This window comes from Notothenia coriiceps, unplaced genomic scaffold (genome assembly GCF_000735185.1).
Source record: "Notothenia coriiceps isolate Sejong01 unplaced genomic scaffold, NC01 NC01_scaffold00032811, whole genome shotgun sequence".
In the NCBI taxonomy this organism is placed as follows: Eukaryota; Metazoa; Chordata; class Actinopteri; order Perciformes; family Nototheniidae; genus Notothenia; species Notothenia coriiceps.
This window is the reverse complement of record NW_011365512.1, coordinates 41,952-56,883: the sequence shown is the minus strand read 5'-3', so window position 1 is coordinate 56,883 and position 14,932 is coordinate 41,952. Positions and strand designations below refer to the sequence as shown.

At 41.1% G+C, this 14,932-nt stretch overlaps 3 protein-coding genes across 4 annotated transcripts in view; all 3 read left to right on the top strand.

Moving 5' to 3' along the window:
* LOC104961159 (putative zinc finger protein 840) overlaps positions 1-4,271 on the top strand; it is a 9,301-nt gene extending 5,030 nt beyond the window's left edge. Inside the window, exons 4-5 of the mRNA XM_010789393.1 lie at positions 1,874-1,934; positions 2,345-4,271. Of these exons, the coding sequence (XP_010787695.1) occupies positions 1,874-1,934; positions 2,345-3,585 (1,302 nt within the window). The 3' untranslated portion in view covers positions 3,586-4,271. The remainder of the gene's footprint in view (positions 1-1,873; positions 1,935-2,344) is intronic.
* A 1,179-nt stretch (positions 4,272-5,450) lies between these two features.
* On the top strand, positions 5,451-7,291 carry LOC104961158 (putative nuclease HARBI1). Its single transcript, XM_010789392.1, has 2 exons — positions 5,451-5,750; positions 5,911-7,291. The coding sequence occupies exons 1-2, from the start codon at positions 5,622-5,624 to the stop codon at positions 6,619-6,621; spliced, it is 840 nt and encodes a 279-aa protein (XP_010787694.1). The 5' UTR covers positions 5,451-5,621; the 3' UTR covers positions 6,622-7,291.
* A 1,594-nt stretch (positions 7,292-8,885) lies between these two features.
* LOC104961157 (zinc finger protein 629-like) lies at positions 8,886-13,401 on the top strand. 2 transcript variants are annotated; one of them, XM_010789391.1, is made up of 4 exons: positions 8,886-10,109; positions 10,615-10,733; positions 10,880-10,997; positions 11,329-13,401. In XM_010789391.1, exons 1-4 carry the CDS (start codon positions 9,839-9,841, stop codon positions 12,282-12,284), a joined length of 1,464 nt encoding a protein of 487 aa, XP_010787693.1. In that variant the 5' UTR covers positions 8,886-9,838; the 3' UTR covers positions 12,285-13,401. The 2 variants fall into 2 exon arrangements, with proteins under 2 accessions (XP_010787693.1, XP_010787692.1); XM_010789390.1 differs by having other exon boundaries at positions 10,856-10,997.
* The last annotated feature ends 1,531 nt before the right edge of the window (positions 13,402-14,932 follow it).

Here is a 14,932-nt window from a genome sequence, read left to right as displayed (position 1 = left end):
TATCTGTGTGTAATCTATCAACTATATCTAAATTCTCAAGTTTGTCTGTCACTTTACTTCAATCGAGGGTTACCTCACCCCCTCCCTGGTAAATACATCCTGCTGAGCAGAATCTACAGTTTCCAGTATTTTCCGTTTCGTAAAATGATAAAAATACGGCGAAGAAATTAAAATATGTGCTTCCATTATTCATACTTTTGAAATATATTTGTATTCACTTTATGTTATCGTATCTCTGTGTTTATTGGGTCTTTTTGCATGAAACAAAGACTGGCATATAGTTTCAAGCCAGTACTTTCGACAGAAATACACATATACATCCTTTTGAGCAGGATCTACAGTTTCCAGTATTTTCCGTTTCGTAAAATGATAAAATACGGCGAAGATATTCAAATATGTGCTTCCATTTTTCATACTTTTGAAATGTGTTAACTTTGTATCATCATATCTCTGGGTCTTTTTGCATGAAACAAAGACTGGGATATAGTTTCAAGCCAGTACTTTCGACAGAAACACACGGCAATGTTGTCCGGACTGTTTTTTTATGCGGCACCGGCTTGAACAGGTCATGTGATCTGATCACGCCGGCGTGACGGTCGACTCCAAAGGGTTAAGAAGAGAAAGAGTCGTCCTTGATCTAACAAACCCACTGGACATCTATTCAGTGAGCTGCTGGAGAGGTTTCGTTTTGGCAGACAAGCCCTTTTTAATTTAATCGAGGAGATCTCCCCTCAACTACAGCATGGATCAGACAGAAACGCTGCGCTCTCCCCAACCTTGCAGGTGCTGATTGCGCTCAGATTTTACACGAACGGGGCCTTTCAAAATACTGTGGGAGACATGATTAATGTTCATCGCACAACTGCATGTCGGGCTATTAGACAAGTTTCCTTGGCTCTCCAGCGCCGCCTGAGGAATTATATTCACTTACCAACACAAGAAGAAGCAGCAAAATCCTCCTGGCATCCGTGAAGATATCGGTGGACGACTTACCCGCAATCACATAAGAAACTGTTTTTTTGCAATTGCATTTCAATAAGCTCCCATTGTGAGCACATATTTTCATTAGGCCGTTTTATAGCCTATGTTATTCAAAACACACAAGAACATTAAATAACAACATTTGGAGAACTAGCATGAAATTGAGATTTTAAAAAAATCTGTAAAATCCCTCTTTCTTTTTCGGGGTGTGGGCGTCATTTTTCTCTTCTTTTGGTTTCCGTTATCCATGACTTCGTTATCCAAGTCTTAGCTTGCTCTGAATGGAGGAGTTCGAGTGTTAAATTATGTAGACGTGTGTTGCTTGGCAACAAACTGTTTTGTGTGTATTCACGTGGACGCGCAACTACGACCGAGACTAGTCAGGCTTGGTGCACTCGGTGTAAATTTGGATCACTAAGCCCGATATTAGAGTTAAGACCTACTTTCTTACGCCCAGCTGGTGCACTCCACTCCTGGATGTCCTTCCTGCTCTCTGACACTGTGCTTGGTCCTGTTATTATCTAAAGAAGAGATTATTTTATGAATTTTTTGGGCTTGCTGAATCAACTACCAGGGTAATACACAGCTGTGGAGAAAGAATGTTAAAGCTCTATGTCCTAGAGAGGAGGAGAGGGAATAAATAAGAAGACTATAGAACTAAAACTAAATGGGCATATAGAAAATTCTATACCACAGTTATCACATGTTTTATAAAGAGCTACAATATTCACAAAGGTATTGTAAGTCTCAAAACATTCAAAGTTCATCTCATTACTTGCTGCGTTTGAAGACATAGCTCTGCATGTTCCTAATTATTTTGAACTTTATTTTTCTTTTGCATTGTTAATCCCTGAAGATATAACCAACAAAATACTACTTATCTTTGATTTAGGTGGATCAGCGTGACATTGACTCCAACCAGCAAGCAAAGGGTGTCAGGAGATCCAAGAGAGGTTTGTTTCATTTTTCAATTGTGCTTTTATTCATTTGTGCTGTAAATTATACTTGTCAGAATTTAGATGTTTGCATTCACTGATACCCATTTCATGATTTCAAAGGCTCTCTTTGTAAATAGGAATTGTTTCTTTGTAAATTTGCGAAGTAAGATCTCAAATCGAATGCTCTGTAAGCCATACATTGATAGTAGTTTGTTTACAAAAATCATGTGCAAGTTAAAGTTTATCCGCCCTCTAGCTTTATACCTTCTAGCTTCGAGGACAATGATTCTAATAAAATGTGTTGCTGTAAATTGTATCTGCTTTCAAATGCTGGCATTACCAATTCTCTTTTCTTCCACTTTTTTAGTGTGGTGTAATGGTGTCATCTCTGCTTTTTCATTCAGTTTACTATTTTCTTTTTACAGGTACCTTAATAAATAAGAGAACCACGCAGGACAAAACCATACTAACACATGACCAAGGAACTCAACATTCAACCCAGAGAAACGACATAAAACAATTGCTCTCAGGCATAAAGCAGGTGCATACTGACACAACAATCAGTACAAGTCTAGGAAAAGGGGGGGGAAATGTAAAAGGAAAAAAGCAAAAACATACAAAGAAGAGCAAAGGAGAAGAAAATAAAATCGTTACAAGAGAGTCTACAGAAAAGGCGATTGTAAAAAATGGCAGGGAAAAAAAGTTCTCCTGCAGGTATTGTAAGAAGGCATTTGACACAATGTTTGGCAGAAGTGTGCATATACGATCACACAAGAAATGCAAAGGTTGCAAAATAGAGTTCCCAACTCCAAGTGCTCTAAAGTTGCATAAACCATCCTGCATAAAACTCAAGAAGTTGTTGGCAAAAAAAGCTCGATCCACTAACCCTCCAAAAAACGAGTCTTTAGGTGAAGAAACCCTGACTGCACAACAGGTCATCTTTAAAAAAGAAAGCACAGCTTCCTCTAGCAGGCCCAGTGAATCTTCTACTCAGAATAATAAGGGCAACAAAAAGCTAACCTGTGTACACTGCAACAAAACATGTCGTACTATTTTGAATCTAGAGGAGCATTTGTGTGTTCATGTTGGTGAAAACAAATTCCCTTGCAGCATGTGTTCGAAGCCATTCCAGAGTAAAAAGGCACTTAGGAAACACAAATGGAAAATGCACAAAGAACAAAACATTTCCAGTGTGACAAATGAAAGCAATGCATGGACCATGCCTTTGGAGAATATGGACGATATTTGTGTGGATTTGAAGCCTCCAAAAAAAGAAAAAAGTCATGCAAACAACCATGAAGATGTTCAGAGGGATAACATTCCAGACACAAGCCCAAGTTCAATATGGGAAACAATGGGCACACGCTCCCCTGAGGGCTTCATCTGCCGGTTGTGCCTGAAGCCCTTTACAGACACACACGGGCTGATTGAGCACTTTCCCACCCACACAGGAGAGAAGCCAAGCGGGCATGGGAAAATGTGTTTGAAGAGGAGACGCAAGTGTGAAAAGTGCATGAAAACGTTTCCCTCAATAGTTAAGTACAATAAGCATGTCTTGATCTGTGGGAAAGATCATAGTTGTTCCTGTGAGGTTTGTGGGAAAAGTTTCGTCCATAGAGCATGCCTCAGGAACCATATGGAGCGGTTACATAATACGCCAGTATAAAGTTAGCATCACCTGTCTGTGGACATTGAAACGCTGGATGTTGTCATTCATGATCAAGGATGACCTGCATTTAATCTTTTGTAGGTTTTGTTTTTGAGAGTGATACGATCACTATATAACTCATACTAACCAAGTTGGTATTCACCATCACAAGTTCATTGTCACATTGTGTGATTTCATACTAAAGAGCAAAAAAAGATCTCACCAAGTTTTGTTCAATATGTCTTAAGTATTTTTTACTGAGTGCCTTATTCGCGATTTTTTTGTGTTGTATGAAGTTCAAGCAGAATTGGAAAATACATTGTTTAAACACTCTTATTGCCTCAATAGTTTCTGGTAATGTTAGTTGTTTAGACAAAACATTTGCAATCAGCTTTGCAATTTTTAAATGAATTTGAAGGACACATTTTTAAATCTTTCTTGTTACCTGACAGATATGTAAGAAGATTACACTGGTGATCGTTATGTAGATATTTTATCCCGTGCTTGAGTCGTGAAAAAACAACGATTTTTATATATATTTAACATTTGTAACTGTTGTTGGGTTGTATTCATTGTTAATATTGACACGGTGGGAGATCTTACGCGACTATTGCTTTTTATGTTCTTAAATGTTCTTAGAGTTATTACAAGTGTTGCTATCTATGACCATTGTCAGCAATAACCCATTAAAAATATTTACTGTATACCTTGACTTGCATATTTTTTTGGCAATAACAACGAGGTAGTTGTACTACTTCGTCACTGAACTTTTTATTTAGATTTTAGTGCATATTTTCAAAGACAACATGAAAGACAGCGATACAAGGACAAGGCTCACACATGAAAAACAACAGAACAATAAAATACCATAAGGGGTTAGTAAGTCAATTTAATTGTATGCATGTGTAACCCCGGTGTAGTGTCCCCTCGGCAACAGACCACTCAGCTGGTGATTACTTCAGTTTATTTCCCTGCGTTTCAATCATAGACTAGGTTTCAATGGACACATACAAAGAACACGTGAGCTGCGTTCTGTAGGAGAGATAGCACCACGTTCAATTTAGCCTATTAGCTCACACAAAAAACATGTTGCTGTGAGCATTAAACAACTAACCTTAAACTAAACAAACACAACAGAACGTTATTGTCCTAATAAAATAATAACACATGTTTGTCCACCGACATCACGTGCTATGAGAATCTCTCACAATCCATTGCGGTAACAAAGCTACAGTAATGCAGGCGCGCGTTTGTAACACCAGACGGCGTAATTCTCCAATTTAACCCGGATTTTACACCAACCTTTGTAACTCTGTTACACATCACATGCACATGGGCCCTTTCTCATTTCTCCAACTCCCCTCCTCGACTCCTATCCTCGATACTTAGTCCCGCCCACAGGAGATGCGAGCCGAGGAGGAGAACCGAGGAGAGAGGAGGGGAAGCAGCAGGCGGTTAGAGAAATGAGAACTCCTCTCCTCTGCGAGGTCATATTTAAGCGACGTCCGTTAATTATGACTTGGCAACAGCTGCATCAGCTGTGAGTGTTTTGTTAGAGCGCTGTATTTTGTAATCTGTTAGATCAGCTGAACATTGTTCCCCCACATATTTACTTTTAATTCCATTTGCAACAAGTATGACACGAATGTATGAGTATTTTCGACACATACTAGCATCTCTTCTGTATTGGGCAGCACTAAAACATTATTATAAAAAGTAGGCCTACCCTACAAATAAAGGGAGACATATAGGCTACATGAGGCTTATGTATGTTTCATATATTCACACATGCACACATACAAACACACAAAAAAAACAATGACTGTCTATACACTATACTATAGGCTATGTTAACCTTTTTAAACTAGTAGGCTAAATGACATGATAAATCATCAACTCACACCTCTTTAACAAAACACCTGCAACGAATTTCTAATCCAAATAATTAACGAAACATGAGGGACCTGACAGGCTATATAAGGTCCAGGCACACCTGTGATTTAAATCTCAACAACGAAAAACATATTCAGTGACCACATGAAACAAATTGAGTCATGAAACCCACTGTAGCATGTGCCTTACGGCAGTGGCAAAAACTTCTGACCAACAACAGGAATCAGGAGAGACGCCGATCCCAGCGCTGGAAAGCGAGAATGCGCAAAGCCATCCTGCTTCATCTTGAGGTATTTGAGTGTTCGATTACAATTGTTTTAAATAGTTGAAAAATAGCTGGCTTTTTTCATTGGAATACAACAATGGATTAATTTGTTATGACAGAATATGTATGTGCAGTTTAGTTTGATGGATAAAGGTATTGACCTGTACATTTTATTCTTCGGGCAGGGCTTCCAGCAGTTGGCCGATAGCCCGGCATTTAGTTCATGTGTGGGTGCCATTGATGGGTGCCACATTAGAATAAAGACCCCACCCGGACCCAGTGGCCAGGACTACATAAATCGGAAGCTCTTTCCTTCCATACAGCTGCAGGCTGTATGCGATGGGAAGGGTAAATTCCTACAAACATTCGTAGGATTTCCGGGCTCAGTGCACGACACCCGTGTCCTAAAAAACAGTACCTTATACAAAGAGGCTCTGTACCCTCCACCAGGGTACTTTATTGTGGGAGATGGTGGCTATCCATGCATTGTACACCCCATAACGGTCGTAACCCCGTATCGGGAGCCACTACAGGGGAGGGTACAGAGCCGCTTCAACGGCTGCCATGCCAAAGCGCGCAGCATCATTGAGCGCGCTTTTGGGATACTGAAGGGGCGATGGAGGTATCTCCTGTCGAAGGCCTTGGAGGTGAACCACACCTTTGTCCCTGCTGTGGTAACTGCCTGCTGTGTACTGCACAATCTCAGCATTACTGCAGACATGACTGAACTGTTGGAGGAGGAGGAGGAGGAAGGAGAAGCAGAAGCAGGAGGAGGAGGAGGAGGAGAAGCAGAAGCAGCAGGAGGGGGTAGAGAGGTCTCCACCTCGTCCTGTGAGGGGGGAGCGAGGTGGACAGGGCCGGAGAGACAGACTGGCAGACCAAATCTCGGCCCCTGACCACAACCCGGTCCAGCTGAACGACCACGATTATTGTTGAGAGGATTTTTATTTATGGCCAGTTTTTTTGTTACCCGTTTGTTTTCTTCACCGATGAAAAATGCATTTACTGGCCAGATGCATTACTCAGTTCTTTTGTTCGTCCATTTATATGCCTTATTTCCAATTTCACCTTGCTCAAGTTTATTTAGAGCAAAGGACTTTACAGACCCATATCTTTATTACAAATTGTATGTGAAATAGGCCATCACACAATCTCTTGAAAGTGTTACGTTTAGTGTTGAAATTGAGTCATGTTCAGTGATAAAATATTGTTATGCTTTGACTGAACTTGAAAAGAAAGAAGAGACATGTGTTAGCAATTTTACTTATGTAGGGTTTGAGCTACATGCAGTAACTTGCCTCAATGTTAATGTATATATTATTTATAATAAAACATCCCTGATATTGCATTTGGATACTTTACACACGGTTGGTTTATGCGCAGAATTATTTGAGGTGGAGATTTAAAAAGCGGAAATCAGTGGCCATGACTTTCTGTATGACTATAGACAGTTATGCCTTGGGTTGCAAAAAGACTTTAAAAACGTTGGCTTTTCAGTCAGGTCACAATCATAAAATGTATATTCAGCTTTGTATAAAATAAAGATCTCCTTGTATCTTCAGTAAACATGTGTGTTTCTGTATGTCTAATTGTAAAGAAGGCTTCATGCTTGATGTAACCCTTGTATGGTGTTCGGGTCTGTGGGACCCGTTTATTATTTTTCTAAAGAAAATTGATAATTTATTTTCTCTAACTCACTCAATGGCCTTGGCTCTGCATGTCTCCCTTGAAAAAGAGATCAATGATCTCAATGGGATTTCACCTGGATAAATAAAGGATTTGAATTGAATTTTCTGTGAAGAACAGATATCAGAACACATTTTCAGTGACCACCCACTGTACCCCCCCTACACATTTATATTACATACAGGGTGTTCGGGTCCACCAGACCCACGAACACTGGCTGAATAACAGAAATATGAACACACCACACAAGAGTTAAGGTCAACCTGTAAATATATAAATAAAGAATAAATGAACACATCCAAAGTACAGAAAAAAGAAGAAAAAAAAGACACTATTCCTTCCTAACTAGTTCCTCGAAGAGCTTGAGGAATTTGGCGGAGGCTTCCTCCGAGGCTGCCTGCTGGCGGTTGAAGCGGTCCTCCTCCTTGTCCGCCTCTGCCTCCAGGAACTGTAGCAAAGCGCTTTTTCTTTTTTTTCGGGGAGGGGGACCGGCAGAGGTGGATGGCTCAACACACTCCTGGCTGTCCGAGCCAGACTCTGTGGCCTCCTCATCCTCCACTGTGGCCTGGCTCTGGACAGCCTCAGTGGATGTTGAGCCACTGCCAGAAGCCACAGCAGCAGTGGCCGAGTCCATCAGGGTGGGAGGGTCGATGGATGGCCTCCCACCGATGGCCTCATGCATGGCCGTAAAATACGGATCTATTATGTTCCCAATCCAGGAAAATGTCACTCACTCCCAGGCTTTCTTGGCAGTGTGCCTTCGGCCAGTAAAAAGGTTATCGTTCTCGACCCTCACTTTGATGAGGGTCAGAGTGTCTTGCTCTGTCCCTGTGAAAAGACAAAGTAAAAGGTGTAGCTTAAAACTGTTGGAAGATTTACAGACTGTAATGAGCGATGGATTCTAGTGTACAACATAGCCCAAACCAAATGATGGTGCTGAATGCTAAACAAAGTTCTGGTTGATTTAACACTCTTACAAAAAAATTAACGTTTGCACTTTTAAACATCATGGCATGCTGTAGCAGGATTGGGTGTAGTTAAAATGTGGATAAAAACATAAAGAATATCAGGTGAAATGTCAATAAGGAATGCGGTTAGAGGGCTCTAACTGCATACAGACGGGCGGAGTTGGATCGCGCATTTCACTTCTTAAATAACTAATGCAACGTATCATTGTCAACACTTACATTTGTGCATTGCTCCCGCCATGGTTTTGAAATGATTCCAGCGGTGTGTCACGCCTATTTTATACCCAACGTTCCCGGAAATGCATCCGCGAAGGAGCCGCGAAGGACCGTGGAGGACCCATCAGTGTATCCTCGGTTATAGCTCCTCCAGAGAGCCTCCTCGACGCTCGATCCTCGGTCCTCGAAGTGCATTTAGAGAATTGAGATGTCCTTCAACATGGCGCGCTGAAATAAATTTCCGGGTCACAACCGGAGGACAGAGGAGTCGAGGAGGGGGATTTGACGAAATGAGAAAGGGCCATGGTCTCGTATCATGAATTACTCCATAACATAGATATACTTTTATTGTTATTATTTTTACCCGTTTCTAAATTGATTCTTTATATTGGTCTTTCTAAGGGGAGCAGCAGAGTTGTTTTCAGTCCAGGAATTCATCACAACAATTGAAGTGTTTTTCAGTATATGACATAATTTACATTTATTTTGGCTCTTTGATTTCTGCAGTACCTGAATCCTCATCTTTGTTATCGCGAGACTTGCAACCATCAAATCACAGAAATGATATCAACCTGCTAGTTAGTTGGACGCCGTGTCGCTGCATCGTTTCATGGATTTTATTTATGCCAGATAAGCTATTTGGTCGCTTTCTGTTGAGATACATTGCAGAATCGACCAGCTTGTTTGGTTGTTTCCATTGCCGGTAAACAGTTAGCTAGAGTAGTAGCTTGAACTAGCACCTGGACTATACACAGGCTAGCACTGGTTACGCTTCGTTGGCTCCCTTGTTTACACGTTAGCTTGTTAGTTTCCTTACTGTATTGCTTGTTACAACAGCATGTTTCTTGTAGCTAATTGTAATTGTGTTAATGCTCATCAACTAAACAAACCGGCTTACTGCATTGCACCACGTTGTTTGCCATCACTGCTTTAGCGTTAGCTCAACAAATAAAGCCTGGACACCATTGTCATTTTTATTGAAATATCTAAAACAGCCGCACAGCAGATTTTTAATAACAATCAGATTGTACTATAAAAGCAACTTGCTGCCATATATTAATAATAGAAATGGCCTAGGTACTTAGCATGGCAACATTGTGTGGCAGATCATAGTTCCAGGGTAGAGGAGTGCACATCGCTGTAGACACATCTTCCTCGACTGTCACTGGAGGCAAACCATTGAATAAAACCTTGGTGTCAATCCCTCACTGACATTAAAACATCCTTCCTGAAACAAAGCACAATGGAGACGGTGAGGAGTGCTTTCCACGCTCAGCTGGCCACCGTCATGGACTCCCTGCTGGCTGCAGCTGTCTGCGAGATCGCCAAGATCTTTGAGAGCAGCCTGTGTGAGCAGCAGGCGAGGCTAGCGCAGAAAACTGAGGAGATCTCCATCCTCAGAGGCAGGCTTGAGAAAGTGGAGAGGAGGCGTAAGGGTGGAGGGAGCGAGGAAGGGGAGCTGTCATCAGGAGACAGAGAGGGCAGCACGAGGCAGCAGACCCCCAACATATCAGGTAATACAGCTCACATGGTATTTAAGAATTTCATGAAAAATTACTTGGGTCAGAAAAATGCTAATGAAAGTGGACAGTGCACTGGTAGAGTTGTATCATCTTGTAACCAAGTCTGTATGTCAAACCATTCCATATTTTTTTGATGTATAGCTGGTGAAATAACTAAGTAAACTACAAGTACTGTACTGATGGAAAATGTGGAGGTACTTGTTATTATCTTGCTATTTCAAGATGCATACTTCTTTTCCACTACACCTCAGAGGGGAATACCACCTTTTGTCTGAAAGAACAACTGGAAGATTGTTAATACAAAATATAATCAATTATAGAGCATAGAGTATTTTACACTATAGTGTTACTACTTTACCTAAGGACAAGATTTTGGTGCTTCTTCTAAATATCCCTATCCTTTGCATTGTTGCAGGTGGATAAGCCCCAATTGTAATCAAGTTCTCATCCCTATCATTTAACTGATGCACTGACCACCTACACTTTTCTTACACAGGACTAAATGTGGGAAAGGATTTGTCTTCTCATTTGGACCCAGTGGAAAGACTCAGTCAGAGCCTCAGAGGGATGAAAGAAGAGGTCACAGGCCAGGATGGAGCTTCAGTAAAACATGAGGTCAGACCCTGTCCTCAATGATTTAAAAGTCGGATGTCCTAAAAATTGAAGTTAAGAAGCTATAATGATATCTGCAGCCTGAATAAAGTGACATTTGCTTTTGGCTTTTCTGTGTCTTACAGATCTGTGCTGCTTATTGTTCACAGCATGCTGGATCACAACCTACAGTGGGGTCTGTGGCAGTCCAAGTCCCAGAGGTAACGCTTGCTGCTGGAGAACAGAGGAAGATACATACCCTGTCTGCTACACAAGCCAAGGCTAAATGTAAGATCAGAACTACTTTGTCCCTATGAGGAACATTAGGTATACATTAGGTCTATACACTACAGTTGCTCGTATTCTGGAATATAATTTATTACTAAGAAATAAGTATGTTAAATATTTGTGTTATGCTACCATACATAACACTAATAAATATGGAAACATTTAAATAAAAAAATATGTAAAAACTCTATAACAACAGTGTAAATGATAATAATGCTGAAAATGTGTTAATGTATAAATCAAAAAATGCTTGGTTTAGTATTGAACAGTTTAATTATAATTCTACACGGTAGTGACCATACCACTTGTCCCTTCCTCCTAATCCCTGCAGTGTCTCACTGGGATCAGGGCGGTGCAGATCACAGATCTGTCCGGGATCAAGCCTCCACCCCTTTCCTCTCCATCTCCCAGAGCGGACGTTGCTCCCCCAGGCCTGACCCTGGGCTAGCTCAACCAGGGGAGTGGTTACCAGGGCTGGACGGCACCAAAGGTGGGGTGTCCGGTCTGGAGAACCTGCAGGCCGAAGGCACCAGCTGCTCTGGTCCAGCTGGCAGCAGCGCCGGCACAGACACACTCTGCTTCAGACGGGGTTTTGGCTCTGACGAGACCAGCAACGAAGACGACGATAGCTCCTTCCCTTTTCTGGACCAGGAGCCTGAGAACCACATCTCCCATCAGAACTCTGTGCAGGTTCAGCCTCAAGCCCCACCTGGGGAATCTCCATGGAGACCCAGAGATGACAGGGGAGGGAGAGGCCCCGTCAATCACACACGGCGGGTTTCAACTTTTGGCAATAGAGACCCTCTCCGCACACAGTCGAATTCCCAGTCGCTGGCTCTGCGACACACACACACTCTCAGCCATCCTCCAGCTCCTGCTGCAGCGAATGGACGGCCGTACACCTGCCCATACTGCACCAAGTGCTTCACCTACCCCTCCCACCAGCGCAGACACCTTTTACGCCACACAGGAGTAAGACTGCATCCTTGTCAGTTTTGTGACAAGAGTTTCCTCACCCCCTCTGAGCTGACTGTGCACACTCGCACACACACAGGGGAGCGGCCTTTCGGCTGCGCCCAGTGCGGGAAACGTTTTGCCCGCAGTGGGAACCTGAGAGCCCACCAACGGGACGTTCACATGGGGAAGAGACCCTTTGCTTGCACAGAGTGTGGGAAGAGATTTGCCCACAGAGGGAACCTGAGGGTGCACAATCACAGAGTCCACCAAGGAGACCCCTACTACATGGACGAACAGCAGGAGCCCGAAATAGCCCCTAATCCCATTTGAAAACGTTTAAAAAGTGATGGCTCTGCAATTTATTTTCTTCTTTCACAGTTGCCTATCTGCCTATTTCCCCATTCAAGGATTTGGGTTTTTTCATACTTGATGTGAAGTAATAAAAAAAAAAGCACCATTAAATTGTATTATATTTATTTAATACATGGTCAAAATACATTTTGAGTGTCTTTATTTTATTTTAAGATTCAATCTCATAATTATGGGTCACACTCAAAAGGAAAGCTTTGTATTAGGTGTATTAAATGGATGGATATAATCATCCGTGAAAATATGATGAAATATTCTCTATTGATGTAAAGAAAAAACCTTCTCAAAGATGACACGATCTTACAATGATGCTTTTCTTGTCATTGGAAAGTAACTATACAGACCAAAGCACCTGTTCATTACGAACTGAATGATCTACAAAATAATGTTTTTCACACAGCTAATAAAGAAAGTATAGTTGGTATTAGATTTAGACACGTGGCATGCAAACGTAGGATAGCATGTCTGTTCCTTCAAAATGGTGCTTACTGTATGTATGCCCATATCCTCAAACTTTGATGTGGTGTAAAATGGAAAGTTCATGTTGTTAAAGAAGCTATAGTTTCCCACCCTGTTCTTGCAAAGTGAAATAAAATATTGTAGGTATGTCAAATATTTCCTTGTTCAGTACCATCTACTGTTGTTGCACCATTATTTTCCAGACACCAGGGGGCAGGGTGAACATACAAAGGATGCCTCGAAATGGATTTGGACATCATTGCAAATAGATTTTTGATAAAAGTGTTGCTGTCAGCATGTTTCACCATGTGCCCTATATTTGCAGATATTTTTCCCTGATGTATGCAGTTATGTCATCATGCCAACCCTCTCATGGTCATAGTCTGTAAGCATGTGCTTACAATGCAAAATCTAAATGTGAGTACATGAGTCTTTTGGTCCTTGTGCTAACCTGCAGAAAAACCCAATTTCAAGCCTGGAATTGGCTTGTATTTTAGTGTAGGAAAAAGTTGTTCTGGAGTTACGCAGTTTAGTCCTTTTTTAACAATAGTCCTTAAAAGTATCCAACACATTGTTTTTTCTTCTGTCCATCTTTATTACATGTTAAAGGTTTACAGTTTGTCATATTAACAATATGCTCATGCCTCTATGTTTGAAAAGTCCTCACCTCCACATCAGCGCTAAAACATTTCTCTCATTTAATTTAATTTGAGTGATGGTTCCAAAATCCACCATCTTATTTTTTGCTTTTTTAATCAACTGAAACTTATATGAGTTAAATAACTTCATATCCACTAAAGGTCCTCTAGTTTTGTTATGAAATGTATCCACTATATAGGCAATGTTTCCTTTGTGAGATGCATTAAAGGGGTAGTTACACAAACAATACATTACATTGATGCTAAAGTCACTAACTTTGGTAGGTTGCCTGGTTTCATTGTCTCGGAGTGTGGAAGCCTCAAATTGCTTCATCTGATCTACAAAAAGTGTTTTTACACAGATGAATGAATGAAGACTGGGTCTGTGCCCGATCACTCACACTAAGGCCTATAAAGATGCCTTGAGCATGAGGGATGTGTGGAGGTTAATGAGACATTTGTCTCTGTCTCTCACTCACTCTGTCTCTCACACACTCAACGGCTGAGCGTGGCCGAGCTGCAGCCATGTATTCCCCAGGCGGCTGAGTCCTTGCTTTGGTCATTTAAAGATTACATTCAGTGACCCCATCCGGTGACCTCCCCTCCCCCAAAGGTCACCTGTGTCTGTCTCTCCCTCTGGGTTTTACAGACATAGTTATACAAATTCAACCGTTTTGAGAGCCAGAGGCCAACCCTACATTTGCTCTGTGAATGGTTACAGGTCTTGCTTGTAGAGTTTTATATTATTATATGTATGGGTTGGATCAAGGCGGTGTGTGTGAGAGTGATTGAACTACTGTTAATATGAGAGGATTGAATCCCCTCTAAGTAAAGCTTCAGGCTCTTACAGACCATTTAAGAGAAAATACTGTAAGTAAGTACTGTATTTATGTGCGGATGAAAGCGTCGGGTCAGATTTATACACAAATCTATATGCAGGGTCTCAAAATAGGTGTTTGTGTATGTTTTCATAGGCAGGGGTCAAATAGGCTTTGCAGTGTTTTGTATATTTGGTTATATGTAATCTCCTTTCCGCTCTAAGCAGCTTTTCTCCGGGGGGCAACAAATGAACAGTTGAGCACAGTCTGGAAAGTCTACACAACAACGCGAAAAAGGTCTGTAAAAGTATATAAAGGTATGTTGTATGGCGATATATTATAATACACCCACTCAAAGCTAAAGCTGCAAATATTTATTGATTTATTAGTTGTCAATTACTAAATTATTCACCAATTATTTTTAATAATTGATTTATTGGTCAGTACACTAAATATCTGACTATACATCGTCTTGGGATTTCTGTCAACACTTTCATTATTTTCTGGCATTATACAGACTAAACCTCTAAACGAATAATTGAGAAAATAATCAACAATAAAAATATGTATTACTGTAGCCCCACTCATTTATTTTTGCTGATTTACCCACAGTTTTGCCCTTCTGGGACTTGGTAAAACCAGATTTATTCATTTTGCCCATTTATAATAGCTCCACAGTGATTTGATTTGGTAT

Excerpts from the sequence above, each read along its gene's own strand:
- LOC104961157 (XM_010789390.1), top strand. The coding sequence starts at position 9,839 with ATGGAGACGGTGAGGAGTGCTTTCCACGCTCAGCTGGCCACCGTCATG. Across the intron at positions 10,110-10,614 it reads GCAGACCCCCAACATATCAG|GACTAAATGTGGGAAAGGAT; the intron begins GTAATACAGCTC and ends TTTCTTACACAG. Across the intron at positions 10,998-11,328 it reads TACACAAGCCAAGGCTAAAT|TGTCTCACTGGGATCAGGGC; the intron begins GTAAGATCAGAA and ends TAATCCCTGCAG.
- LOC104961158 (XM_010789392.1), top strand. The coding sequence starts at position 5,622 with ATGAAACCCACTGTAGCATGTGCCTTACGGCAGTGGCAAAAACTTCTG. Across the intron at positions 5,751-5,910 it reads CCATCCTGCTTCATCTTGAG|GGCTTCCAGCAGTTGGCCGA; the intron begins GTATTTGAGTGT and ends TTCTTCGGGCAG.